The sequence below is a fragment of the Schistocerca nitens genome, unplaced genomic scaffold (genome assembly GCF_023898315.1).
Source record: "Schistocerca nitens isolate TAMUIC-IGC-003100 unplaced genomic scaffold, iqSchNite1.1 HiC_scaffold_468, whole genome shotgun sequence".
Taxonomy (NCBI): domain Eukaryota; kingdom Metazoa; phylum Arthropoda; class Insecta; order Orthoptera; family Acrididae; genus Schistocerca; species Schistocerca nitens.
Window position 1 is genome coordinate 8,379,775 of NW_026046001.1, and position 24,536 is coordinate 8,404,310.

General features: G+C 62.6%; 1 protein-coding gene across 1 annotated transcript; it reads left to right on the forward strand.

Annotated features, from left to right (window-relative positions):
* Positions 1 to 16,397: 16,397 nt before the first annotated feature.
* Positions 16,398 to 23,970, forward strand: LOC126232351 (trichohyalin-like). The gene is made up of 4 exons (XM_049942628.1): positions 16,398 to 17,029; positions 17,134 to 20,459; positions 20,552 to 23,124; positions 23,233 to 23,970. Exons 1-4 carry the CDS (start codon positions 16,398 to 16,400, stop codon positions 23,968 to 23,970), a joined length of 7,269 nt encoding a protein of 2,422 aa, XP_049798585.1.
* The last annotated feature ends 566 nt before the right edge of the window (positions 23,971 to 24,536 follow it).

Here is a 24,536-nt window from a genome sequence, read left to right on the forward strand (position 1 = left end):
GAACAGCTGCGCAGGAACAGCTGCGCAGGTACAGCTGCGCAGGAACAGCTGCGCAGGAACAGCTGCGCAGGAACAGCTGCGCAGGAACAGCTGCGCAGAAACAGCTGCGCAGGAACAGCTGCGCAGAAACAGCTGCGCAGGAACAGCTGCGCAGAAACAGCTGCGCAGGAACAGCAGCGCAGGAACAGCTGCGCAGGAACAGCTGCGCAGGAACAGCTGCGCAGAAACAGCTGCGCAGAAACAGCTGCGCAGGAACAGCTGCGCAGAAACAGCTGCGCAGAAACAGCTGCGCAGGAACAGCTGCGCAGGAACAGCTGCGCAGGAACAGCTGTGCAGGAACAGCTGCGCAGAAACAGCTGCGCTTGAACAGCTGCGCAGAAACAGCTGCGCAGAAACAGCTGCGCAGAAACAGCTGCACAGAAACAGCTGCGCAGAAACAGCTGCACAGAAACAGCTTCGCAGAAACAGCTGCGCAGGAACAGCTGCGCAGAAACAGCTGCGCAGAAACAGCTGCGCAGGAACAGCTGCGCAGAAAAAGCTGCGCAGAAACAGCTGCGCAGAAACAGCTGCGCAGGAACAGCTGCGCAGAAACAGCTGCGCAGAAACAGCTGCGCAGGAACAGCTGCGCAGAAACAGCTGCGCAGAAACAGCTGCGCAGAAACAGCTGCGCAGAAACAGCTGCGCAGAAACAGCTGCGCAGAAACAGCTGCGCAGAAACAGCTGCGCAGGAACAGCTGCGCAGAAACAGCTGCGCAGGAGCAGCTGCGCAGGAACAGCTGCACAGGAACAGCTGCGTAGGAACAGCTGCGCAGGAACAGCTGCGCAGGAACAGGTGCGCAGGAACAGCTGCGCAGGAACAGGTGCGGAGGAACAGGTGCGCAGGAACAGCTGCGCAGGAACAGGTGCGCAGGAGCAGGTGCGCAGGAACAGCTGCGCAGGAACAGCTGCGCAGGAACAGCTGCGCAGGAACAGGTGCGCAGGAACAGGTGCGCAGGAACAGCTGCGCAGAAACAGCTGCGCAGAAACAGCTGCGCAGAAACAGCTGCGCAGGAACAGCTGCGCAGAAACAGCTGCGCAGAAACAGCTGCGCAGAAACAGCTGCGCAGAAACAGCTGCGCAGAAACAGCTGCGCAGAAACAGCTGCGCAGAAACAGCTGCGCAGAGACAGCTGCGCAGAGACAGCTGCACAGAGACAGCTGCGCAGAAACAGCTGCGCAGATACAGCTGCGCAGAAACAGCTGCGCAGAAACAGCTGCGCAGAAACAGCTGCGCAGAAACAGCTGCGCAGAAACAGCTGCGCAGAAACAGCTGCGCAGAAACAGCTGCGCAGAAACAGATGCGCAGAAACAGCTGCGCAGAAACAGCTGCACAGAAACAGCTGCGCAGAAACAGCTGCGCAGAAACAGCTGCGCAGAAACAGCTGCGCAGAAACAGCTGCGCAGAAACAGCTGCGCAGAAACATCTGCGCAGAAACAGCTGCGCAGAAACAGATGCGCAGAAACAGCTGCGCAGAAACAGCTGCGCAGAAACAGCGGCGCAGAAACAGCGGCGCAGAAACACTCTATAGCCTCCGGTTACAGGAGCGTACCTCCATGTTCAATGATTTTTGGGCAGTTGAACATGTAAAGTTGAATCCCGTACGCGCGTGGTAGGATCTCTAGACCACGCGCGCGTACGGAGTTCGTCACCCATGCTGTTGCAGTGAAGTCTCTTCAGAAAATCAGAAACAGCTGCGCGGAGACGGCTGCGCAGAAGCGGCTGCGCGGAAGCGGCTGCGCGGAAGCGGCTGCCCGGAAGCGGCTGCGCGGAAACGGCTGCGCGGAAACGGCTGCGCGGAAACGGCTGCGCGGAAACGGCTGCGCGGAAACGGCCGCGCGGGAACAGGTGCGGGGGAACAGGTGCGCAGGAACAGCTGCGCAGGAACAGCTGCGCAGGAACAGCTGCGCAGGAACAGGTGCGCAGGAGCAGGTGCGCAAAAACAGGTGCGCAAAAACAGGTGCGCAGGAATAGGTGCGCAGGAACAGCTGCGCAGGAACAGCTGCGCAGGAACAGCTGCGCAGGAACAGCTGCGCAGGAACAGCTGCGCAGGAACAGCTGCGCAGGAACAGCTGCGCAGGAACAGGTGCGCAGGAACAGCTGCGCAGGAACAGCTGCGCAGGAACAGCTGCGCAGGAACAGCTGCGCAGAAACAGCTGCGCAGAAACAGCAGCGCAGAAACAGCTGCGCAGAAACAGCCGCGCAGAAACAGCCTCGCAGAAACAGCCGCGCAGAAACAGCCGCGCAGAAACAGCCGCGCAGCAACAGCCGCGCAGCAACAGCCGCGCAGGAACAGCCATGCAGGAACAGCCGCGCAGGAACAGCCGCGCAGGAACAGCTGCGCAGGAACAGCTGCGCAGAAACAGCTGCGCAGAAACAGCTGCGCAGGAACAGCTGCGCAGGAACAGCTGCGCAGGATCAGCTGCGCAGAAACAGCTGCGCAGAAACAGCTGCGCAGGAACAGCTGCGCAGGAACAGCTGCGCAGAAACAGCTGCGCAGAAACAGCTGCGCAGAAACAGCTGCGCAGAAACAGCTGCGCAGGAACAGCTGCGCAGAAACAGCTGCAAAGAAACAGCTGCGCAGAAACAGCTGCGCAGAAACAGCTGCGCAGAAACGGCTGCGCAGAAACAGCTGCGCAGAAACAGCTGCGCAGAAACAGCTTCGCAGAAACAGCTGCGCAGGAACAGCTGCGCAGAAACAGCTGCGCAGAAGCAGCTGCGCAGAAACAGCTGCGCAGAAACAGCTGCGCAGAAACAGCTGCGCAGAAACAGCTGCGCAGAAACAGCTGCGCAGGAACAGCTGCGCAGAAACAGCTGCGCAGGAGCTGCTGCGCAGGAACAGCTGTGCAGGAGCAGCTGCGCAGGAACAGCTGCGCAGGAACAGCTGCGCAGGAACAGCTGCGCAGGAACAGCTGCGCAGGAACAGCTGCGCAGGAACAGGTGCGCAGGAACAGGTGCGCAGGAACAGCTGCGCAGGAACAGCTGCGCAGGAACAGGTGCGCACGAACAGCTGCGCAGGAACAGGTGCGCAGGAACAGGTGCGCAGGAACAGGTGCGCAGGAACAGCTGCGCAGGAACAGGTGCGCAGGAACAGCTGCGCAGGAACAGCTGCGCAGGGACAGCTGCGCAGGAACAGGTGCGCAGGAACAGGTGCGCAGGAACAGCTGCGCAGTAACAGCTGCGCAGAAACAGCTGCGCAGAAACAGCCGCGCAGAAACAGCTGCGCAGAAACAGCTGCGCAGAAACAGCTGCGCAGAAACAGCTGCGCAGAAACAGCTGCGCAGAAACAGCTGCGCAGAAACAGCTGCGCAGAAACAGCGGCGCAGAAACAGCGGCGCAGAAACAGCGGCGCAGAAACAGCGGCGCAGAAACACTCTATAGCCTCCGGTTACAGGAGCGTACCTCCATGTTCAATGTTTTTTGGGCAGTTGAACATGTAAAGTTGAATCCCGTACGCGCGTGGTAGGATCTCTAGACCACGGGCGCGTACGGAGTTCGTCACCCATGCTGTTGCAGTGAAGTCTCATCAGAAAATCAGAAACAGCTGCGCGGAGACGGCTGCGCAGAAGCGGCTGCGCAGAAGCGGCTGCGCAGAAGCGGCTGCGCGGAAGCGGCTGCGCGGAAGCGGCTGCGCGAAAGCGGCTGCGCGGAAACGGCTGCGCGGAAACGGCTGCGCGGAAACGGCTGCGAGGGAACGGCTGCGCGGGAACAGGTGCGCGGGAACAGGTGCGCGGGAACAGGTGCGCGGGAACAGGTGCGCGGGAACAGCTGCGCAGGAACAGCTGCGCAGGAACAGCTGCGCAGGAACAGGTGCGCAGGAACAGCTGCGCAGGAACAGCTGCGCAGGAACAGGTGCGCAGGAACAGGTGCGCAGAAACAGCTGCGCAGAAACAGCTGCGCAGAAACAGCGGCGCAGAAACAGCGGCGCAGAAACAGCGGCGCAGAAACACTCTATAGCCTCCGGTTACAGGAGCGTACCTCCATGTTCAATGTTTTTTGGGCAGTTGAACATGTAAAGTTGAATCCCGTACGCGCGTGGTAGGATCTCTAGACCACGCGCGCGTACGGAGTTCGTCACCCATGCTGTTGCAGTGAAGTCTCATCAGAAAATTAGAAACAGCTGCGCAGAAGCGGCTGCGCAGAAGCGGCTGCGCGGAAGCGGCTGCGCGGAAGCGGCTGCGCGGAAGCGGCTGCGCGGAAGCAGCTGCGCGGAAGCGGCTGCGCGGAAGCGGCTGCGCGGAAGCGGCTGCGCGGAAGCGGCTGCGCGGAAACGGCTGCGCGGAAACGGCTGCGCAGAAACGGCTGCGCAGAAACGGCTGCGCAGAAACGGCTGCGCAGAAACGTATGCGCAGAAACGGCTGCGCAGAAACGGCTGCGCAGAAACGGCTGCGCAGAAACGGCTGCGCAGAAACGGCTGCGCAGAAACGGCTGCGCAGAAACGGCTGCGCAGAAACGGCAGCGCAGAAACGGCTGCGCAGAAACGGCTGCGCAGAAACAGCTGCGCAGAAACAGCTGCGCAGAAACAGCTGCGCAGAAACAGCTGCGCAGAAACAGCTGCGCAGAAGCAGCTGCGCAGAAGCAGCTGCGCAGAAACAGCTGCGCAGAAACAGCTGCGCAGAAACAGCTGCGCAGAAACAGTGCGCAGAAACAGCTGCGCAGAAACAGCTGCGCAGATACAGCTGCGCAGATACAGCTGCGCAGATACAGCTGCGCAGATACAGCTGCGCAGAAACAGCTGCGCAGATACAGCTGCGCAGAAACAGCTGCGCAGAAACAGCTGCGCAGAAACAGCTGCGCAGAAACAGCTGCGCAGAAACAGCTGCGCAGAAACAGCTGCGCAGGAACAGCTGCGCAGAAACAGCTGCGCAGAAACAGCTGCGCAGGAACAGCTGCGCAGGAACAGCTGCGCAGAAACAGCTGCGCAGAAACAGCTGCGCAGGAACAGCTGCGCAGGAACAGCTGCGCAGGAACAGCTGCGCAGGAACAGCTGCGCAGAAACAGCTGCACAGGAACAGCTGCGCAGGAACAGCTGCGCAGGAACAGCTGCGCAGCAACAGCTGCGCAGAAACAGCTGCGCAGAAACAGCTGCGCAGAAACAGCTGCGCAGAAACAGCTGCGCAGAAACAGCGGCGCAGAAACAGCGGCGCAGAAACAGCGGCGCAGAAACACTCTATAGCCTCCGGTTACAGGAGCGTACCTCCATGTTCAATGTTTTTTGGGCAGTTGAACATGTAAAGTTGAATCCCGTACGCACGTGGTAGGATCTCTAGACCACGCGCGCGTACGGAGTTCGTCACCCATGCTGTTGCAGTGAAATCTCATCAGAAAATCAGAAACAGCTGCGCAGAAGCGGCTGCGCAGAAGCGGCTGCGCAGAAACGGCTTCGCAGAAACGGCTGCGCAGGAACAGCTGCGCAGGAACAGCTGCGCATAAGCGGCTGCGCAGAAGCGGCTGCGCAGAAGCGGCTGCGCAGAAGCGGCTGCGCAGAAGCGGCTGCGCAGAAGCGGCTGCGCAGAAGCGGCTGCGCAGAAGCGGCTGCGCAGAAGCGGCTGCGCAGAAGCGGCTGCGCAGAAACGGCTGCGCAGAAACGGATGCGCAGAAACGGATGCGCAGATACGGCTGCGCAGAAACGGCTGCGCAGAAACGGCTGCGCAGGAACGGCTGCGCAGGAACGGCTGCGCAGGAACGGCTGCGCAGGAACGGCTGCGCAGGAACGGCTGCGCAGGAACGGCTGCGCAGGAACGGCTTCGCAGGAACGGCTGCGCAGAAGCGGCTGCGCAGAAGCGGCTGCGCAGAAGCGGCTGCGCAGAAGCGGCTGCGCAGAAGCGGCTGCGCAGAAGCGGCTGCGCAGAAGCGGCTGCGCAGAAGCGGCTGCGCAGAAGCGGCTGCGCAGAAGCGGCTGCGCAGAAGCGGCTGCGCAGAAGCGGCTGCGCAGAAGCGGCTGCGCAGAAGCGGCTGCGCAGAAGCGGCTGCGCAGAAGCGGCTGCGCAGAAGCGGCTGCGCAGAAGCGGCTGCGCAGAAGCGGCTGCGCAGAAGCGGCTGCGCAGAAGCGGCTGCGCAGAAACGGCTGCGCAGGAACGGCTGCGCAGAAACGGCTGCGCAGAAACGGCTGCGCAGAAACGGCTGCGCAGAAACGGCTGCGCAGAAACGGCTGCGCAGAAACGGCTGCGCAGAAACGGCTGCGCAGAAACGGCTGCGCAGAAACGACTGCGCAGAAACGGCTGCGCAGAAGCGGCTGCGCAGAAGCAGCTGCGCAGAATCAGCTGCGCAGAAGCAGCTGCGCAGAAGCAGCTGCGCAGAAGCAGCTGCGCAGAAGCGGCTGCGCAGAAGCGGCTGCGCAGAAACGGCTGCGCAGAAACGGCTGCGCAGAAACGGCTGCGCAGAAACGGCTGCGCAGAAACGGCTGCGCTGATACGGCTGCGCAGAAACGGCTGCGCAGAAACGGCTGCGCAGAAACGGCTGCGCAGAAGCGGCTGCGCAGAAGCGGCTGCGCAGAAGCGGCTGCGCAGAAGCGGCTGCGCAGAAACGGCTGCGCAGATACGGCTGCGCAGAAACGGCTGCGCAGAAACGGCTGCGCAGAAACGGCTGCGCAGAAACGGCTGCGCAGAAACGGCTGCGCAGTAACGGCTGCGCAGAAACGGCTGCGCAGAAACGGCTGCGCAGAAACGTATGCGCAGAAACGGCTGCGCAGAAACGGCTGCGCAGAAACGGCTGCGCAGAAACGGCTGCGCAGAAACGGCTGCGCAGAAACGGCTGCGCAGAAACGGCTGCGCAGAAGCGGCTGCGCAGAAACGGCTGCGCAGAAACGGCTGCGCAGAAGCGGCTGCGCAGAAGCGGCTGCGCAGAAGCGGCTGCGCAGAAGCGGCTGCGCAGAAGCGGCTGCGCAGAAGCGGCTGCGCAGAAGCGGCTGCGCAGAAGCGGCTGCGCAGAAACGGCTGCGCAGAAACGGCTGCGCAGTAACGGCTGCGCAGAAACGGCTGCGCAGAAACGGCTGCGCAGAAACGGCTGCGCAGATACGGCTGCGCAGAAACGGCTGCGCAGAAGCGGCTGCGCAGAAGCGGCTGCGCAGAAGCGGCTGCGCAGAAGCGGCTGCGCACAAGCGGCTGCGCAGAAGCGGCTGCGCAGAAGCGGCTGCGCAGAAGCGACTGCGCAGAAGCGGCTGCGCAGAAGCGGCTGCGCAGAAGCGGCTGCGCAGAAGCGGCTGCGCAGAAGCGGCTGCGCAGAAGCGGCTGCGCAGAAGCGGCTGCGCAGAAGCGGCTGCGCAGAAGCGGCTGCGCAGAAGCGGCTGCGCAGAAACGGCTGCGCAGAAACGGCTGCGCAGAAACGGCTGCGCAGCAGCAGCTGCGCAGAAGCGGCTGCGCAGAAGCGGCTGCGCAGAAGCGGCTGCGCAGAAGCGGCTGCGCAGAAGCGGCTGCGCAGAAGCGGCTGCGCAGAAACGGCTGCGCAGGAACGGCTGCGCAGGAACAGCTGCGCAGAAACAGCTGCACAGGAACAGCTGCGCAGGAACAGCTGCGCAGGAACAGCTGCGCAGCAACAGCTGCGCAGAAACAGCTGCGCAGAAACAGCTGCGCAGAAACAGCTGCGCAGAAACAGCTGCGCAGAAACAGCGGCGCAGAAACAGCGGCGCAGAAACAGCGGCGCAGAAACACTCTATAGCCTCCGGTTACAGGAGCGTACCTCCATGTTCAATGTTTTTTGGGCAGTTGAACATGTAAAGTTGAATCCCGTACGCACGTGGTAGGATCTCTAGACCACGCGCGCGTACGGAGTTCGTCACCCATGCTGTTGCAGTGAAATCTCATCAGAAAATCAGAAACAGCTGCGCAGAAGCGGCTGCGCAGAAGCGGCTGCGCAGAAACGGCTTCGCAGAAACGGCTGCGCAGGAACAGCTGCGCAGGAACAGCTGCGCAGAAGCGGCTGCGCAGAAGCGGCTGCGCAGAAGCGGCTGCGCAGAAGCGGCTGCGCAGAAGCGGCTGCGCAGAAGCGGCTGCGCAGAAGCGGCTGCGCAGAAGCGGCTGCGCAGAAGCGGCTGCGCAGAAGCGGCTGCGAGAAGCGGCTGCGCAGAAGCGGCTGCGCAGAAACGGCTGCGCAGAAACGGATGCGCAGATACGGCTGCGCAGAAACGGCTGCGCAGAAACGGCTGCGCAGGAACGGCTGCGCAGGAACGGCTGCGCAGGAACGGCTGCGCAGGAACGGCTGCGCAGGAACGGCTGCGCAGGAACGGCTGCGCAGGAACGGCTTCGCAGGAACGGCTGCGCAGAAGCGGCTGCGCAGAAGCGGCTGCGCAGAAGCGGCTGCGCAGAAGCGGCTGCGCAGAAGCGGCTGCGCAGAAGCGGCTGCGCAGAAGCGGCTGCGCAGAAGCGGCTGCGCAGAAGCGGCTGCGCAGAAGCGGCTGCGCAGAAGCGGCTGCGCAGAAGCGGCTGCGCAGAAGCGGCTGCGCAGAAGCGGCTGCGCAGAAGCGGCTGCGCAGAAGCGGCTGCGCAGAAGCGGCTGCGCAGAAGCGGCTGCGCAGAAGCGGCTGCGCAGAAGCGGCTGCGCAGAAACGGCTGCGCAGGAACGGCTGCGCAGGAACGGCTGCGCAGAAACGGCTGCGCAGAAACGGCTGCGCAGAAACGGCTGCGCAGAAACGGCTGCGCAGAAACGGCTGCGCAGAAACGGCTGCGCAGAAACGACTGCGCAGAAACGGCTGCGCAGAAGCGGCTGCGCAGAAGCGGCTGCGCAGAATCAGCTGCGCAGAATCAGCTGCGCAGAAGCAGCTGCGCAGAAGCAGCTGCGCAGAAGCAGCTGCGCAGAAGCAGCTGCGCAGAAGCAGCTGCGCAGAAACGGCTGCGCAGAAACGGCTGCGCAGAAACGGCTGCGCAGAAACGGCTGCGCAGAAACGGCTGCGCTGATACGGCTGCGCAGAAACGGCTGCGCAGAAACGGCTGCGCAGAAACGGCTGCGCAGAAACGGCTGCGCAGAAGCGGCTGCGCAGAAGCGGCTGCGCAGAAGCGGCTGCGCAGAAGCGGCTGCGCAGAAACGGCTGCGCAGATACGGCTGCGCAGAAACGGCTGCGCAGAAACGGCTGCGCAGAAACGGCTGCGCAGAAACGGCTGCGCAGTAACGGCTGCGCAGAAACGGCTGCGCAGAAACGGCTGCGCAGAAACGTATGCGCAGAAACGGCTGCGCAGAAACGGCTGCGCAGAAACGGCTGCGCAGAAACGGCTGCGCAGAAACGGCTGCGCAGAAACGGCTGCGCAGAAACGGCTGCGCAGAAGCGGCTGCGCAGAAACGGCTGCGCAGAAACGGCTGCGCAGAAGCGGCTGCGCAGAAGCGGCTGCGCAGAAGCGGCTGCGCAGAAGCGGCTGCGCAGAAGCGGCTGCGCAGAAGCGGCTGCGCAGAAGCGGCTGCGCAGAAGCGGCTGCGCAGAAGCGGCTGCGCAGAAACGGCTGCGCAGAAACGGCTGCGCAGTAACGGCTGCGCAGAAACGGCTGCGCAGAAACGGCTGCGCAGAAACGGCTGCGCAGATACGGCTGCGCAGAAACGGCTGCGCAGAAGCGGCTGCGCAGAAGCGGCTGCGCAGAAGCGGCTGCGCAGAAGCGGCTGCGCACAAGCGGCTGCGCAGAAGCGGCTGCGCAGAAGCGGCTGCGCAGAAGCGACTGCGCAGAAGCGGCTGCGCAGAAGCGGCTGCGCAGAAGCGGCTGCGCAGAAGCGGCTGCGCAGAAGCGGCTGCGCAGAAGCGGCTGCGCAGAAGCGGCTGCGCAGAAGCGGCTGCGCAGAAGCGGCTGCGCAGAAGCGGCTGCGCAGAAGCGGCTGCGCAGAAACGGCTGCGCAGAAACGGCTGCGCAGAAACGGCTGCGCAGCAGCAGCTGCGCAGAAGCAGCTGCGCAGAAACAGCTGCGCAGATGCAGCTGCGCAGAAACAGCTGCGCAGAAACAGCTGCGCAGAAACAGCTGCGCAGAAGCGGCTGCGCAGAAGCGGCTGCGCGGAAGCGGCTGCGCGGAAGCGGCTGCGCGGAAGCGGCTGCGCGGAAGCGGCTGCGCGGAAGCGGCTGCGCGGAAACGGCTGCGCAGAAGCGGCTGCGCAGAAGCGGCTGCGCAGAAGCGGCTGCGCAGAAGCGGCTGCGCAGAAGCGGCTGCGCAGAAACGGCTGCGCAGAAACGGCTGCGCAGAAACGGCTGCCCAGAAACGGCTGCGCAGAAACGGCTGCCCAGAAACGGCTGCGCAGAAACGTATGCGCAGAAACGGCTGCGCAGAAACGGCTGCGCAGAAACGGCTGCGCAGAAACGGCTGCGCAGAAACGGCTGCGCAGAAACGGCTGCGCAGAAACGGCTGCGCAGAAACGGCTGCGCAGAAACGGCTGCGCAGAAACGGCTGCGCAGAAACGGCTGCGCAGAAACGGCTGCGCAGAAACGGCTGCGCAGAAACGGCTGCGCAGAAACGGCTGCGCAGAAACAGCTGCGCAGAAACAGCTGCGCAGAAACAGCTGCGCAGAAACAGCTGCGCAGAAACAGCTGCGCAGAAACAGCTGCGCAGAAGCAGCTGCGCAGAAGCAGCTGCGCAGAAACAGCTGCGCAGAAACAGCTGCGCAGAAACAGCTGCGCAGAAACAGGGCGCAGAAACAGCTGCGCAGAAACAGCTGCGCAGAAACAGCTGCGCAGATACAGCTGCGCAGATACAGCTGCGCAGATACAGCTGCGCAGATACAGCTGCGCAGAAACAGCTGCGCAGATACAGCTGCGCAGAAACAGCTGCGCAGAAACAGCTGCGCAGAAACAGCTGTGCAGAAACAGCTGCGCAGAAACAGCTGCGCAGGAACAGCTGCGCAGAAACAGCTGCGCAGAAACAGCTGCGCAGGAACAGCTGCGCAGGAACAGCTGCGCAGAAACAGCTGCGCAGAAACAGCTGCGCAGAAACAGCTGCGCAGGAACAGCTGCGCAGGAACAGCTGCGCAGGAACAGCTGCGCAGGAACAGCTGCGCAGAAACAGCTGCGCAGGAACAGCTGCGCAGGAACAGCTGCGCAGGAACAGCTGCGCAGCAACAGCTGCGCAGAAACAGCTGCGCAGAAACAGCTGCGCAGAAACAGCTGCAGAAACAGCTGCGCAGAAACAGCGGCGCAGAAACAGCGGCGCAGATACAGCGGCGCAGAAACACTCTATAGCCTCCGGTTACAGGAGCGTACCTCCATGTTCAATGTTTTTTGGGCAGTTGAACATGTAAAGTTGAATCCCGTACGCACGTGGTAGGATCTCTAGACCACGCGCGCGTACGGAGTTCGTCACCCATGCTGTTGCAGTGAAGTCTCATCAGAAAATCAGAAACAGCTGCGCAGAAGCGGCTGCGCAGAAACGGCTGCGCAGGAACAGCTGCGCAGGAACAGCTGCGCATAAGCGGCTGCGCATAAGCGGCTGCGCAGAAGCGGCTGCGCAGAAGCGGCTGCGCAGAAGCGGCTGCGCAGAAGCGGCTGCCCGGAAGCGGCTGCGCGGAAACGGCTGCGCGGAAACGGCTGCGCGAGAACAGGTGCGCGGGAACAGCTGCGCGGGAACAGCTGCGCAGGAACAGCTGCGCAGGAACAGCTGCGCAGGAACAGCTGCGCAGGAACAGGTGCGCAAAAACAGGTGCGCAGGAACAGGTGCGCAGGAACAGCTGCGCAGGAACAGCTGCGCAGGAACAGCTGCGCAGGAACAGCTGCGCAGGAACAGCTGCGCAGAAACAGCTGCGCAGGAACAGCTGCGCAGGAACAGCTGCGCAGAAACAGCTGCGCAGAAACAGCTGCGCAGAAACAGCTGCGCAGAAACAGCTTCGCAGAAACAGCTGCGCTGGAACAGCTGCGCAGAAACGGCTGCGCAGAAACGGCTGCGCAGAAACGGCTGCGCAGAAACGGCTGCGCAGAAACGGCTGCGCAGAAACGGCTGCGCAGAAACGGCTGCGCAGAAACGGCTGCGCAGAAAAGGCTGCGCAGAAACGGCTGCGCAGAAACAGCTGCGCAGAAACGGCTGCGCAGAAGCAGCTGCGCAGAAACAGCTGCGCAGAAGCAGCTGCGCAGAAGCAGCTGCGCAGAAGCAGCTGCGCAGAAGCAGCTGCGCAGAAGCAGCTGCGCAGAAGCAGCTGCGCAGAAGCAGCTGCGCAGAAGCAGCTGCGCAGAAGCAGCTGCGCAGAAACAGCTGCGCAGAAACAGCTGCGCGGATACAGCTGCGCAGATACAGCTGCGCAGAAACAGCTGCGCAGAAACAGCTGCGCAGAAACAGCTGCGCAGAAACAGCTGCGCAGAAACAGCTGCGCAGGAACAGCTGCGCAGGAACAGCTGCGCAGGAACAGCTGCGCAGGAACAGCTGCGCAGGAACAGCTGCGCAGGAACAGCTGCGCAGGAACAGCTGCGCAGGAACAGCTGCGCAGGTACAGCTGCGCAGGAACAGCTGCGCAGAAACAGCTGCGCAGGAACAGCTGCGCAGGAACAGCTGCGCAGGAACAGCTGCGCAGGAACAGCTGCGCAGGTACAGCTGCGCAGGAACAGCTGCGCAGGAACAGCTGCGCAGGAACAGCTGCGCAGGAACAGCTGCGCAGAAACAGCTGCGCAGGAACAGCTGCGCAGAAACAGCTGCGCAGGAACAGCTGCGCAGAAACAGCTGCGCAGGAACAGCAGCGCAGGAACAGCTGCGCAGGAACAGCTGCGCAGGAACAGCTGCGCAGAAACAGCTGCGCAGAAACAGCTGCGCAGGAACAGCTGCGCAGAAACAGCTGCGCAGAAACAGCTGCGCAGGAACAGCTGCGCAGGAACAGCTGTGCAGGAACAGCTGCGCAGGAACAGCTGCGCAGAAACAGCTGCGCAGGAACAGCTGCGCAGAAACAGCTGCGCAGAAACAGCTGCGCAGAAACAGCTGCACAGAAACAGCTTCGCAGAAACAGCTGCGCAGGAACAGCTGCGCAGAAACAGCTGCGCAGAAACAGCTGCGCAGGAACAGCTGCGCAGAAAAAGCTGCGCAGAAACAGCTGCGCAGAAACAGCTGCGCAGGAACAGCTGCGCAGAAACAGCTGCGCAGAAACAGCTGCGCAGGAACAGCTGCGCAGAAACAGCTGCGCAGAAACAGCTGCGCAGAAACAGCTGCGCAGAAACAGCTGCGCAGAAACAGCTGCGCAGAAACAGCTGCGCAGGAACAGCTGCGCAGAAACAGCTGCGCAGGAGCAGCTGCGCAGGAACAGCTGCGCAGGAACAGCTGCGTAGGAACAGCTGCGCAGGAACAGCTGCGCAGGAACAGGTGCGCAGGAACAGCTGCGCAGGAACAGGTGCGGAGGAACAGGTGCGCAGGAACAGCTGCGCAGGAACAGGTGCGCAGGAGCAGGTGCGCAGGAACAGCTGCGCAGGAACAGCTGCGCCGGAACAGCTGCGCAGGAACAGGTGCGCAGGAACAGGTGCGCAGGAACAGCTGCGCAGAAACAGCTGCGCAGAAACAGCTGCGCAGAAACAGCTGCGCAGGAACAGCTGCGCAGAAACAGCTGCGCAGAAACAGCTGCGCAGAAACAGCTGCGCAGAAACAGCTGCGCAGAAACAGCTGCGCAGAAACAGCTGCGCAGAAACAGCTGCGCAGAGACAGCTGCGCAGAGACAGCTGCACAGAGACAGCTGCGCAGAAACAGCTGCGCAGATACAGCTGCGCAGAAACAGCTGCGCAGAAACAGCTGCGCAGAAACAGCTGCGCAGAAACAGCTGCGCAGAAACAGCTGCGCAGAAACAGCTGCGCAGAAACAGATGCGCAGAAACAGCTGCGCAGAAACAGCTGCACAGAAACAGCTGCGCAGAAACAGCTGCGCAGAAACAGCTGCGCAGAAACAGCTGCGCAGAAACAGCTGCGCAGAAACATCTGCGCAGAAACAGCTGCGCAGAAACAGATGCGCAGAAACAGCTGCGCAGAAACAGCTGCGCAGAAACAGCGGCGCAGAAACAGCGGCGCAGAAACACTCTATAGCCTCCGGTTACAGGAGCGTACCTCCATGTTCAATGATTTTTGGGCAGTTGAACATGTAAAGTTGAATCCCGTACGCGCGTGGTTTGATCTCTAGACCACGCGCGCGTACGGAGTTCGTCACCCATGCTGTTGCAGTGAAGTCTCATCAGAAAATCAGAAACAGCTGCGCGGAGACGGCTGCGCAGAAGCGGCTGCGCGGAAGCGGCTGCGCGGAAGCGGCTGCCCGGAAGCGGCTGCGCGGAAACGGCTGCGCGGAAACGGCTGCGCGGAAACGGCTGCGCGGAAACGGCTGCGCGGAAACGGCCGCGCGGGAACAGGTGCGGGGGAACAGGTGCGCAGGAACAGCTGCGCAGGAACAGCTGCGCAGGAACAGCTGCGCAGGAACAGCTGCGCAGGAACAGCTGCGCAGGAACAGGTGCGCAGGAGCAGGTGCGCAAAAACAGGTGCGCAAAAACAGGTGCGCAGGAATAGGTGCGCAGGAACAGGTGCGCAGGAACAGCTGCGCAGGAACAGCTGCGCAGGAACAGCTGCGCAGGAACAGCTGCGCAGGAACAGCTGCGCAGGAACAGCTGCGCAGGAACAGGTGCGCAGGAACAGCTGCGCAGGAACAGCTGCGCAGGAACAGCTGCGCAGGAACAGCTGCGCAGGAACAGCTGCGCAGAAACAGCTGCGCAGAAACAGCAGCGCAGAAACAGCTGCGCAGAAACAGCCGCGCAGAAACAGCCTCGCAGAAACAGCCGCGCAGAAACAGCCGCGCAGCAACAGCCGCGCAGCAACAGCCGCGCAGGAACAGCCGCGCAGGAACAGCCGCGCAGGAACAGCCGCGCAGGAACAGCTGCGCAGGAACAGCTGCGCAGGAACAGCTGCGCAGAAACAGCTGCGCAGAAACAGCTGCGCAGGAACAGCTGCGCAGGAACAGCTGCGCAGGATCAGCTGCGCAGAAACAGCTGCGCAGAAACAGCTGCGCAGGAACAGCTGCGCAGGAACAGCTGCGCAGAAACAGCTGCGCAGAAACAGCTGCGCAGAAACAGCTGCGCAGAAACAGCTGCGCAGGAACAGCTGCGCAGAAACAGCTGCGCAGAAACAGCTGCGCAGAAACAGCTGCGCAGGAACAGCTGCGCAGAAACAGCTGCGCAGAAACAGCTGCGCAGAAACAGCTGCGCAGAAACAGCTTCGCAGAAACAGCTGCGCAGAAACAGCTGCGCAGAAACAGCTGCGCAGAAACAGCTGCGCAGGAACAGCTGCGCAGAAACAGCTGCGCAGAAACAGCTGCGCAGAAACAGCTGCGCAGGAACAGCTGCGCAGAAACAGCTGCGCAGAAACAGCTGCGCAGGAACAGCTGCGCAGAAACGGCTGCGCAGAAACAGCTGCGCAGAAACAGCTGCGCAGAAACAGCTTCGCAGAAACAGCTGCGCAGGAACAGCTGCGCAGAAACAGCTGCGCAGAAGCAGCTGCGCAGAAACAGCTGCGCAGAAACAGCTGCGCAGAAACAGCTGCGCAGAAACAGCTGCGCAGAAACAGCTGCGCAGGAACAGCTGCGCAGAAACAGCTGCGCAGGAGCTGCTGCGCAGGAACAGCTGTGCAGGAGCAGCTGCGCAGGAACAGCTGCGCAGGAACAGCTGCGCAGGAACAGCTGCGCAGGAACAGCTGCGCAGGAACAGCTGCGCAGGAACAGCTGCGCAGGAACAGGTGCGCAGGAACAGGTGCGCAGGAACAGCTGCGCAGGAACAGCTGCGCAGGAACAGGTGCGCACGAACAGCTGCGCAGGAACAGGTGCGCAGGAACAGGTGCGCAGGAACAGGTGCGCAGGAACAGCTGCGCAGGAACAGGTGCGCAGGAACAGCTGCGCAGGAACAGCTGCGCAGGGACAGCTGCGCAGGAACAGGTGCGCAGGAACAGGTGCGCAGGAACAGCTGCGCAGTAACAGCTGCGCAGAAACAGCTGCGCAGAAACAGCCGCGCAGAAACAGCTGCGCAGAAACAGCTGCGCAGAAACAGCTGCGCAGAAACAGCTGCGCAGAAACAGCTGCGCAGAAACAGCTGCGCAGAAACAGCTGCGCAGAGACAGCTGCGCAGAGACAGCTGCGCAGAGACAGCTGCGCAGAGACAGCTGCGCAGAAACAGCTGCGCAGAAACAGCTGCGCAGAAACAGCTGCGCAGAAACAGCTGCGCAGAAACAGCTGCGCAGAAACAGCTGCGCAGAAACAGCTGCGCAGAAACAGCTGCGCAGAAACAGCGGCGCAGAAACACTCTATAGCCTCCGGTTACAGGAGCGTACCTCCATGTTCAATGTTTTTTGGGCAGTTGAACATGTAAAGTTGAATCCCGTACGCGCGTGGTAGGATCTCTAGACCACGCGCGCGTACGGAGTTCGTCACCCATGCTGTTGCAGTGAAGTCTCATCAGAAAATCAGAAACAGATGCGCGGAGACGGCTGCGCAGAAGCGGCTGCGCGGAAGCGGCTGCGCGGAAACGGCTGCGCGGAAACGGCTGCGCGGAAACGGCTGCGCGGGAACGGCTGCGCGGGAACGGCTGCGCGGGAACAGGTGCGCGGGAACAGGTGCGCGGGAACAGGTGCGCGGGAACAGCTGCGCAGGAACAGCTGCGCAGGAACAGGTGCGCAGGAACAGGTGCGCAGGAACAGGTGCGCAGGTACAGGTGCGCAGGAACAGGTTCGCAGGAACAGGTGCGCAGGAACAGCTGCGCAGGAACAGCTGCGCAGGAACAGGTGCGCAGGAACAGCTGCGCAGGAACAGCTGCGCAGGAACAGCTGCGCAGGAACAGCTGCGCAGAAACAGCTGCGCAGAAACAGCTGCGCAGAAACAGCCGCGCAGAAACAGCCTCGCAGAAACAGCCTCGCAGAAACAGCCGCGCAGAATCAGCCGCGCAGAAACAGCCGCGCAGGAACAGCCGCGCAGGAACAGCCGCGCAGGAACAGCTGCACAGGAACAGCTGCGCAGGAACAGCTGCGCAGGAACAGCTGCGCAGGAACAGCTGCGCAGGAACAGCTGCGCAGGAACAGCTGCGCAGAAACAGCGGCGCAGAAACAGCGGCGCAGAAACACTCTATAGCCTCCGGTTACAGGAGCGTACCTCCATGTTCAATGTTTTTTGGGCAGTTGAACATGTAAAGTTGAATCCCGTACGCGCGTGGTAGGATCTCTAGACCACGCGCGCGTACGGAGTTCGTCACCCATGCTGTTGCAGTGCAGTCTCATCAGAAAATCAGAAACAGCTGCGCAGAAGCGGCTGCGCAGGAACAGCTGCGCAGAAGCGGCTGCGCAGAAGCGGCTGCGCAGAAGCGGCTGCGCAGAAGCGGCTGCGCAGAAGCGGCTGCGCAGAAACGGCTGCGCAGAAGCGGCTGCGCAGAAGCGGCTGCGCAGAAGCGGCTGCGCACAAGCGGCTGCGCACAAGCGGCTGCGCACAAGCGGCTGCGCAGAAGCGGCTGCGCAGAAGCGGCTGCGCAGAAGCGGCTGCGCAGAAGCGGCTGCGCAGAAGCGGCTGCGCAGAAGCGGCTGCGCAGAAGCGGCTGCGCAGAAGCGGCTGCGCAGAAGCGGCTGCGCAGAAGCGCCTGCGCAGAAGCGGCTGCGCAGAAGCGGCTGCGCAGAAGCGGCTGCGCAGAAACGGCTGCGCAGAAACGGCTGCGCAGAAACGGCTGCGCAGAAACGGCTGCGCAGAAACGGCTGCGCAGCAGCGGCTGCGCAGAAGCGGCTGCGCAGAAGCGGCTGCGCAGAAGCGGCTGCGCAGAAGCGGCTGCGCAGAAGCGGCTGCGCAGAAACAGCTGCGCAGATGCAGCTGCGCAGAAACAGCTGCGCAGAAACAGCTGCGCAGAAACAGCTGCGCAGAAACAGCTGCGCAGAAGCGGCTGCGCAGAAGCGGCTGCGCAGAAGCGGCTGCGCAGAAGCGGCTGCGCAGAAGCGGCTGCGCAGATGCAGCTGCGCAGAAACAGCTGCGCAGAAACAGCTGCGCAGAAACAGCTGCGCAGAAACAACTGCGCAGAAGCGGCTGCGCAGAAGCGGCTGCGCAGAAGCGGCTGCGCAGAAGCGGCTGCGCAGAAGCGGCTGCGCGGAAGCGGCTGCGCGGAAGCGGCTGCGCGGAAGCGGCTGCGCGGAAACGGCTGCGCGGAAACGGCTGCGCGGAAACGGCTGCGCGGAAGCGGCTGCGCGGAAGCGGCTGCGCGGAAGCGGCTGCGCGGAAGCGGCTGCGCGGAAGCGGCTGCGCAGAAGCGGCTGCGCAGAAGCGGCTGCGCAGAAGCGGCTGCGCAGAAGCGGCTGCGCAGAAGCGGCTGCGCAGAAACGGCTGCGCAGAAACGGCTGCGCAGAAACGGCTGCGCAGAAACGGCTGCGCAGAAACGGCTGCGCAGAAACGGCTGCGCAGAAACGGCTGCGCAGAAGCGGCTGCGCAGAAGCAGCTGCGCAGAAGCAGCTGCGCAGAAGCAGCTGCGCAGAAGCAGCTGCGCAGAAGCAGCTGCGCAGAAGCAGCTGCACAGAAGCAGCTGCGCAGAAACAGCTGCGCAGAAACAGCTGCGCAGAAACAGCTGCGCAGGAACAGCTGCGCAGGAACAGCTGCGCAGGAACAGCTGCGCAGGAACAGCTGCGCAGGAACAGCTGCGCAGGAACAGCTGCGCAGGAACAGCTGCGCAGGAACAGCTGCGCAGGAACAGCTGCGCAGAAACAGCTGCGCTGGAACAGCTGCGCAGGAACAGCTGCGCAGGAACAGCTGCGCAGGAACAGCTGCGCAGAAACAGCTGCGCAGAAACAGCTGCGCAGGAACAGCTGCGCAGGAACAGCTGCGCAGGAACAGCTGCGCAGAAACTGCTGCGCAGAAACTGCTGCGCAGAAACTGCTGCGCAGAAACAGCTGCGCAGGAACAGCTGCGCAGGAACAGCTGCGCAGGAACAGCTGCGCAGGAACAGCTGCGCAGAAACAACTGCGCAGAAACAGCTGCGCAGGAACAGCTGCGCAGAAACAGCTGCGCAGAAACAGCTGCGCAGAAACAGCTTCGCAGAAACAGCTGCGCAGAAACAGCTGCGCAGAAACAACTGCGCAGAAACAGCTGCGCAGGAACAGCTGCGCAGAAACAGCTGCGCAGAAACAGCTGCGCAGAAACAGCTGCGCAGGAACAGCTGCGCAGGAACAGCTGCGCAGAAACAGCTGCGCAGGAACAGCTGCGCAGAAACAGCTGCGCAGAAACAGCTGCGCAGAAACAGCTGCGCAGAAACAGCTGCGCAGAAACAGCTGCGCAGAAACAGCTGCGCAGAAACAGCTGCGCAGAAACAGCTGCGCAGGAACAGCTGCGCAGAAACAGCTGCGCAGGAACAGCTGCGCAGGAACGGCTGCGCAGAAACGGCTGCGCAGAAACGGCTGCGCAGAAACGGCAGCGCAGAAACGGCTGCGCAGAAACGGCTGCGCAGAAACGGCTGCGCAGAAGCAGCTGCGCAGAAGCAGCTGCGCAGAAGCAGCTGCGCAGAAGCAGCTGCGCAGAAGCAGCTGCGCAGAAGCAGCTGCGCGGAAGCAGCTGCGCGGAAGCAGCTGCGCGGAAGCAGCTGCGCAGAAGCAGCTGCGCAGAAGCAGCTGCGCAGAAACAGCTGCGCAGAAACAGCTGCGCAGAAACAGCTGCGCAGGAACAGCTGCGCAGGAACAGCTGCGCAGGAACAGCTGCGCAGGAACAGCTGCGCAGGAACAGCTGCGCAGGAACAGCTGCGCAGGAACAGCTGCGCAGGAACAGCTGCGCAGGAACAGCTGCGCAGGAACAGCTGCGCAGGAACAGCTGCGCAGGAACAGCTGCGCAGGAACAGCTGCGCAGAAACTGCTGCGCAGAAACAGCTGCGCAGAAACAGCTGCGCAGGAACAGCTGCGCAGGAACAGCTGCGCAGGAACAGCTGCGCAGGAACAGCTGCGCAGAAACAGCTGCGCAGGAACAGCTGCGCAGAAACAGCTGCGCAGGAACAGCTGCGCAGAAACAGCTGCGCAGGAACAGCTGCGCAGAAACAACTGCGCAGAAACAACTGCGCAGAAACAGCTGCGCAGGAACAGCTGCGCAGAAACAGCTGCGCAGAAACAGCTGCGCAGAAACAGCTTCGCAGAAATAGCTGCGCAGAAACAGCTGCGCAGGAACAGCTGCGCAGGAACAGCTGCGCAGAAACAGCTGCGCAGAAACAGCTGCGCAGGAACAGCTGCGCAGGAACAGCTGCGCAGAAACAGCTGCGCAGGAACAGCTGCGCAGAAACAGCTGCGCAGAAACAGCTGCGCAGAAACAGCTGCGCAGAAACAGCTGCGCAGAAACAGCTGCGCAGAAACAGCTGCGCAGAAACAGCTGCGCAGAAACAGCTGCGCAGGAACAGCTGCGCAGAAACAGCTGCGCAGGAACAGCTGCGCAGGAACAGCTGCGCAGGAACAGCTGCGCAGGAACAGGTGCGCAGGAACAGGTGCGCAGGAACAGGTGCGGAGGAACAGGTGCGCAGGAACAGCTGCGCAGGAACAGGTGCGCAGGAACAGCTGCGCAGGAACAGCTGCGCAGGAACAGCTGCGCAGGAACAGCTGCGCAGAAACTGCTGCGCAGAAACTGCTGCGCAGAAACTGCTGCGCAGAAACAGCTGCGCAGGAACAGCTGCGCAGGAACAGCTGCGCAGAAACTGCTGCGCAGAAACTGCTGCGCAGAAACTGCTGCGCAGAAACTGCTGCGCAGAAACTGCTGCGCAGAAACAGCTGCGCAGGAACAGCTGCGCAGGAACAGCTGCGCAGGAACAGCTGCGCAGGAACAGCTGCGCAGCAACAGCTGCGCAGAAACAGCTGCGCAGGAACAGCTGCGCAGGAACAGCTGCGCAGGAACAGCTGCGCAGGAACAGCTGCGCAGAAACTGCTGCGCAGAAACTGCTGCGCAGAAACTGCTGCGCAGAAACAGCTGCGCAGGAACAGCTGCGCAGGAACAGCTGCGCAGGAACAGCTGCGCAGGAACAGCTGCGCAGGAACAGCTGCGCAGGAACAGCTGCGCAGGAACAGCTGCGCAGAAACAGCTGCGCAGAAACAGCTGCGCAGGAACAGCTGCGCAGAAACAGCTGCGCAGGAACGGCTGCGCAGGAACGGCTGCGCAGAAACGGCTGCGCAGAAACGGCTGCGCAGAAACGGCAGCGCAGAAACGGCTGCGCAGAAACGGCTGCGCAGAAACGGCTGCGCAGAAGCAGCTGCGCAGAAGCAGCTGCGCAGAAGCAGCTGCGCAGAAGCAGCTGCTAGAAGCAGCTGCGCAGAAGCAGCTGCGCAGAAGCAGCTGCGCAGAAGCAGCTGCGCAGAAGCAGCTGCGCAGAAACAGCTGCGCAGAAACAGCTGCGCAGGAACAGCTGCGCAGGAACAGCTGCGCAGGAACAGCTGCGCAGGAACAGCTGCGCAGGAACAGCTGCGCAGGAACAGCTGCGCAGGAACAGCTGCGCAGGAACAGCTGCGCAGGAACAGCTGCGCAGGAACAGCTGCGCAGGAACAGCTGCGCAGGAACAGGTGCGCAGGAACAGCTGCGCAGGAACAGCTGCGCAGGAACAGCTGCGCAGGAACAGCTGCGCAGGAACAGCTGCGCAGAAACAGCTGCGCAGAAACAGCCGCGCAGAAACAGCCTCGCAGAAACAGCCGCGCAGAAACAGCCGCGCAGCAACAGCCGCGCAGCAACAGCCGCGCAGGAACAGCCGCGCAGGAACAGCCGCGCAGGAACAGCCGCGCAGGAACAGCCGCGCAGGAACAGCCGCGCAGGAACAGCTGCGCAGAAACAGCTGCGCAGGAACAGCTGCGCAGGAACAGCTGCGCAGGATCAGCTGCGCAGAAACAGCTGCGCAGAAACAGCTGCGCAGGAACAGCTGCGCAGGAACAGCTGCGCAGGAACAGCTGCGCAGAAACAGCTGCGCAGAAACAGCTGCGCAGAAACAGCTGCGCAGAAACAGCTGCGCAGGAACAGCTGCGCAGAAACAGCTGCGCAGAAACAGCTGCGCAGAAACAGCTGCGCAGGAACAGCTGCGCAGAAACAGCTGCGCAGAAACAGCTGCGCAGAAACAGCTGCGCAGAAACAGCTTCGCAGAAACAGCTGCGCAGAAACAGCTGCGCAGAAACAGCTGCGCAGAAACAGCTGCGCAGGAACAGCTGCGCAGAAACAGCTGCGCAGAAACAGCTGCGCAGAAACAGCTGCGCAGGAACAGCTGCGCAGAAACAGCTGCGCAGAAACAGCTGCGCAGGAACGGCTGCGCAGAAACGGCTGCGCAGAAACAGCTGCGCAGAAACAGCTGCGCAGAAACAGCTTCGCAGAAACAGCTGCGCAGGAACAGCTGCGCAGAAACAGCTGCGCAGAAGCAGCTGCGCAGAAACAGCTGCGCAGAAACAGCTGCGCAGAAACAGCTGCGCAGAAACAGCTGCGCAGGAACAGCTGCGCAGAAAGAGCTGCGCAGGAGCTGCTGCGCAGGAACAGCTGTGCAGGAGCAGCTGCGCAGGAACAGCTGCGCAGGAACAGCTGCGCAGGAACAGCTGCGCAGGAACAGCTGCGCAGGAACAGCTGCGCAGGAACAGGTGCGCAGGAACAGGTGCGCAGGAACAGCTGCGCAGGAACAGCTGCGCAGGAACAGGTGCGCACGAACAGCTGCGCAGGAACAGGTGCGCAGGAACAGGTGCGCAGGAACAGGTGCGCAGGAACAGCTGCGCAGGAACAGGTGCGCAGGAACAGCTGCGCAGGAACAGCTGCGCAGGGACAGCTGCGCAGGAACAGGTGCGCAGGAACAGGTGCGCAGGAACAGCTGCGCAGTAACAGCTGCGCAGAAACAGCTGCGCAGAAACAGCCGCGCAGAAACAGCTGCGCAGAAACAGCTGCGCAGAAACAGCTGCGCAGAAACAGCTGCGCAGAAACAGCTGCGCAGAAACAGCTGCGCAGAAACAGCTGCGCAGAGACAGCTGCGCAGAGACAGCTGCGCAGAGACAGCTGCGCAGAGACAGCTGCGCAGAAACAGCTGCGCAGAAACAGCTGCGCAGAAACAGCTGCGCAGAAACAGCTGCGCAGAAACAGCTGCGCAGAAACAGCTGCGCAGAAACAGCTGCGCAGAAACAGCGGCGCAGAAACACTCTATAGCCTCCGGTTACAGGAGCGTACCTCCATGTTCAATGTTTTTTGGGCAGTTGAACATGTAAAGTTGAATCCCGTACGCGCGTGGTAGGATCTCTAGACCACGCGCGCGTACGGAGTTCGTCACCCATGCTGTTGCAGTGAAGTCTCATCAGAAAATCAGAAACAGCTGCGCGGAGACGGCTGCGCAGAAGCGGCTGCGCGGAAGCGGCTGCGCGGAAACGGCTGCGCGGAAACGGCTGCGCGGAAATGGCTGCGCGGAAACGGCTGCGCGGGAACGGCTGCGCGGGAACGGCTGCGCGGGAACAGGTGCGCGGGAACAGGTGCGCGGGAACAGGTGCGCGGGAACAGCTGCGCAGGAACAGCTGCGCAGGAACAGGTGCGCAGGAACAGGTGCGCAGGAACAGGTGCGCAGGTACAGGTGCGCAGGAACAGGTTCGCAGGAACAGGTGCGCAGGAACAGCTGCGCAGGAACAGCTGCGCAGGAACAGGTGCGCAGGAACAGCTGCGCAGGAACAGCTGCGCAGGAACAGCTGCGCAGGAACAGCTGCGCAGGAACAGCTGCGCAGAAACAGCTGCGCAGAAACAGCTGCGCAGAAACAGCCGCGCAGAAACAGCCTCGCAGAAACAGCCGCGCAGAATCAGCCGCGCAGAAACAGCCGCGCAGGAACAGCCGCGCAGGAACAGCCGCGCAGGAACAGCTGCACAGGAACAGCTGCGCAGGAACAGCTGCGCAGGAACAGCTGCGCAGGAACAGCTGCGCAGGAACAGCTGCGCAGGAACAGCTGCGCAGGAACAGCTGCGCAGAAACAGCGGCGCAGAAACAGCGGCGCAGAAACACTCTATAGCCTCCGGTTACAGGAGCGTACCTCCATGTTCAATGTTTTTTGGGCAGTTGAACATGTAAAGTTGAATCCCGTACGCGCGTGGTAGGATCTCTAGACCACGCGCGCGTACGGAGTTCGTCACCCATGCTGTTGCAGTGCAGTCTCATCAGAAAATCAGAAACAGCTGCGCAGAAGCGGCTGCGCAGGAACAGCTGCGCAGAAGCGGCTGCGCAGAAGCGGCTGCGCAGAAGCGGCTGCGCAGAAGCGGCTGCGCAGAAGCGGCTGCGCAGAAGCGGCTGCGCAGAAGCGGCTGCGCAGAAACGGCTGCGCAGAAGCGGCTGCGCACAAGCGGCTGCGCACAAGCGGCTGCGCACAAGCGGCTGCGCACAAGCGGCTGCGCAGAAGCGGCAGCGCAGAAGCGGCTGCGCAGAAGCGGCTGCGCAGAAGCGGCTGCGCAGAAGCGGCTGCGCAGAAGCGGCTGCGCAGAAGCGGCTGCGCAGAAGCGGCTGCGCAGAAGCGGCTGCGCAGAAGCGCCTGCGCAGAAGCGGCTGCGCAGAAGCGGCTGCGCAGAAGCGGCTGCGCAGAAACGGCTGCGCAGAAACGGCTGCGCAGAAACGGCTGCGCAGAAACGGCTGCGCAGCAGCGG